The following is a 3484-nucleotide window of genomic DNA, read 5'->3' on the forward strand; positions in this document are numbered from 1 at the left end:
GATTAGTTTCAGAAATATCATATAAACCAAAAAAAGTCCACATATTACTATTTCATGGAGCTTTTGAGCCTAGTTGTCGAAGAACTGAGTTTTTAGAAGTATATAATTACAATCTTCATATGTTATGAAATAAAAGAACTTTACAATTTGATTGCGCTGATGTTAAAAACAACTTAGAATAAATACCTATAATTATTATATTAATAATTTTATTATAACAAAATACACAATTTTAAACAGTCGAATGTGGTTTATATTGTTATCTCTATTAAATCACGTTTTCTCAGAAAATGTACAAAATATCAAACTGATACTTAGATAACCGTAAAGAGATATGACCCCACAAACGAAAGCTCCGCCGTCTTCATAAGCTACGAATCTGGGAATTATGTGGTCACATATGTCGTCAGTATATTGAACGGTCCCTCCGTTATGACGATGAACAACACCAAGGATAATCAACCTGCCGAAAATCATCCTCTCATCATCTCAGAGACACTCCAAAATTCAAAACACCTCAACTTCTTTTTAGGATTTGTCCTCTCTCAAATTGTGGACAACGGGACTGATAAAAACGTGACTTACTCCTGTGGGGATATGGATTGGCGGATCAACTCATCGATGTGTCATTCTGGCCCGGATCCCTGCTTTATTGCTATCACATCGGGCAGTTTCAGTGTGATGGTCACCCTGAATGGAGAAGAGGACAAAAATTCTTATCCAAACCTCAAATTATCCCCCAAGAAGGTGGGAGTGGAGATGATCGCGGAGAATTATTCGAGCATGTTCAATTCGTCGAATTTGATATTCGAGGTGACGACTTTCTTCCAGGAAATGGTGAGTCCTGAGCTGAGTAACTATCGGGTCATCAACGACATTGCCATTCCTGGAGTGTTCCACGTTTGTCTCCTATTTATTGTCAGTTTAGTCGCATTCTCTCATTTCCTGATCCCAGAACTGACCAAATATTTATTATGTGGCCTAAAATATATTTGTCGTCACCAACGGGTGGACAAAATGGTAACTTGGTGGACGTGAAGAGTCTTGTGGGGACCACTCTGTCTGGTCCAGTGCAAATGGGGGAGCCTTTTTTTGCGAGTGGGCCGATCAACGTTGTGGGACGTGTTCTGAGGGTTCCCTTCTTAAGTGAAGACTACCAGAAGAGTAAATATGTCTCCTGGTAGTCCCTGGTATTGGACTTTGGTAGGACTTTTACTGTCACGATCGGGAGGGCTACTCCGGAGAATATGACTTGGATGTACGTGATTATTGGATCCGTCCTTGCATTGCCTCTCTTGGCTGTGGTGGGGTACGTGGTTTACTTCCGAGTGAGGATGGGAGGGTATTCCATTCTTTCGTGATATTCTAATTTCTCATATTGTCAGATTTAACGTTTAATACAGGAATAAGGCGTGAATTAGAAGTTAGATTAATTAAATTTTCAATTTACTGGTCTTGGGCCTCCCTGAACAGCACCATCATCTTTCGTGATCCTCTTGCTATTATTTTGTCCTTCCTCAGAGTATTCGTTTTTTGTCACCTCATCATGTCTCCTCTTCATCGAGTTGGCTCCCCTTTGGTGAGTGTTCCACACTGCATAATCTTTGTTGAGAATCAATGCTTTAGTCATTACGTCTTCGAAACCATGTTTATATTCTACGAACATTCCTTCCAACGTCTTCTTTAATGCAATCGTTTGGATGTATGCCAGAACACTGTCTTTAATGCCAATCAAATCCATGTATATTTTAAAATACTTGGAGGTGATTGCATCCCAGGTAATGACAATCGGAAGTATTTTGACTTTGGCTTTGTAAATGATTTCTAATTCACTTGCCAGGATATCATATTTATGAAACATTTAACTAAATAATCATTTTATGAAATTTAAAATATTTTTTTACGTTTTTCGTTAGATAAATTCGAAAGTAAATTTTTTTTTGTATTAGTTAATATTTAAATATATTTAACGACTATTTAAATAACGAAACTTGAAATTTTTGATAAAATTTAAAAAAAAATTTCTCGCTATTTGTTTGTGGTAAACCATGTGTCCGAGGGTGAACAATATGAAGAAAAAGAATAAAAAATTATCAAATTCAACAAAAACTAGAAATTATTGATTTCAAAAAAATAATCCTGATGTTACTCAGGAAAATTTGGCTCAGTGGTTCAATATACTTATTGGAGTGATCAATTCCCCGTTGAAGAAAATGCAATTGGATGGATCAAGGCATCATAAACGAAAAAAGAATATTATATTTAAAAGTTGTACTGTTAAAATATATGAATCACTATATGCATGGATTCAGAACAAACGTTTCTGTAATCACACCATAACTAATGAAATGGTACGCGAAATGGCACTCATCAAGGGCTTCAGGAAAATTTTCTAAATAATGAATAACACTGTTATTATGCACAAATATGAAAAGAGATAAAGAGCCTCCGTTGGTAATCGGAAAATTAAAAAATCCTCATGGCTTTAAGAATATAATACAGTGAATCCTCGCAAATGGCCATTTTTGGTACATAGAGATTTTATGGCCAATTTAGAAAAATGGCCAATTGAAAAAAATCAATATTAAAAAATAAATAAACACGTTTAAATTTATAAAATAAAATTCAATCCCTAATTCCTTTTTATTTGCTCTTTTTACATTTTCTTTGTATTTTCTTATTGCAGTAATCAGCGAAACATCATTCTCATTTTCTGCATTACAGTAAAGTTGCCTTTCTATTCTAGTTAATGTCTTTGCAATATCTTGTGGAATAAATGTGAGAATCTGTCAGCCAGAAGCTGACACGAAACACTGTCATTTTCTTCTTGTAGTTATAATTGTGTGTTTTTTCAAGAAAGTGAGCCGAGTATAACGTCCACGAGAAATTTTATAAGACATGTGTTAAAAAAATAGTTTATTTTCTAATTAAAAAAATAATAATTCAAAAATTGGCCAATTTGAGAATTGGCCAATTTACTAAGAAAATTAATTTTTTTCTTAGTAAATTGTGAAAAATTGGCCAATTTAAAAATTGGCCAATTTGCGAGGTGGCCAATTTGCGAGGATTCACTGTATGAATAATCTGGGGATTCAATATGAAAATAACAATAAATCTTGGATGACCAGTTTTATTTTTAAAAATTGGATTGAAAGGTTAAATGAGTGTGGAAAATAGACAGTTTTTTCTTTTTTAGATAATGCACCAGTCCAGAAAATTAAAAAGAAGGAACTTAAAATTACCGATTACATGAAACGTTTTTAATTAAAAAATTTTTTTTCGTTAAATGAATAGTCTACTGTATCACTGTGAAATGGCGATGTGTGTCTGACTTTTAGAAATAGACTACGGGTACAAGATAATATGTCACATGGGCCACGCGATACCTATGGGCAGCCTGTTACATTGACCTTGAATTAAGATTAACTTCAATTAATTTCATTTTATTAATAAAACCACAAAGAGTAAAATTTTGTTAACTATT

The 3484-nt window shown here is 34.0% G+C and overlaps 1 protein-coding gene across 1 annotated transcript; it reads right to left on the reverse strand.

The window, feature by feature from the left end:
* Nucleotides 1-1441: 1441 nt before the first annotated feature.
* On the reverse strand, nt 1442-1861 carry LOC115228214. The gene has a single exon (XM_029798852.1). The coding sequence runs from the start codon at nt 1859-1861 to the stop codon at nt 1442-1444; it is 420 nt and encodes a 139-aa protein (XP_029654712.1).
* Nucleotides 1862-3484: the final 1623 nt, after the last annotated feature.

Source organism: Octopus sinensis, unplaced genomic scaffold (genome assembly GCF_006345805.1).
Source record: "Octopus sinensis unplaced genomic scaffold, ASM634580v1 Contig10057, whole genome shotgun sequence".
Taxonomy (NCBI): Eukaryota; Metazoa; Mollusca; class Cephalopoda; order Octopoda; family Octopodidae; genus Octopus; species Octopus sinensis.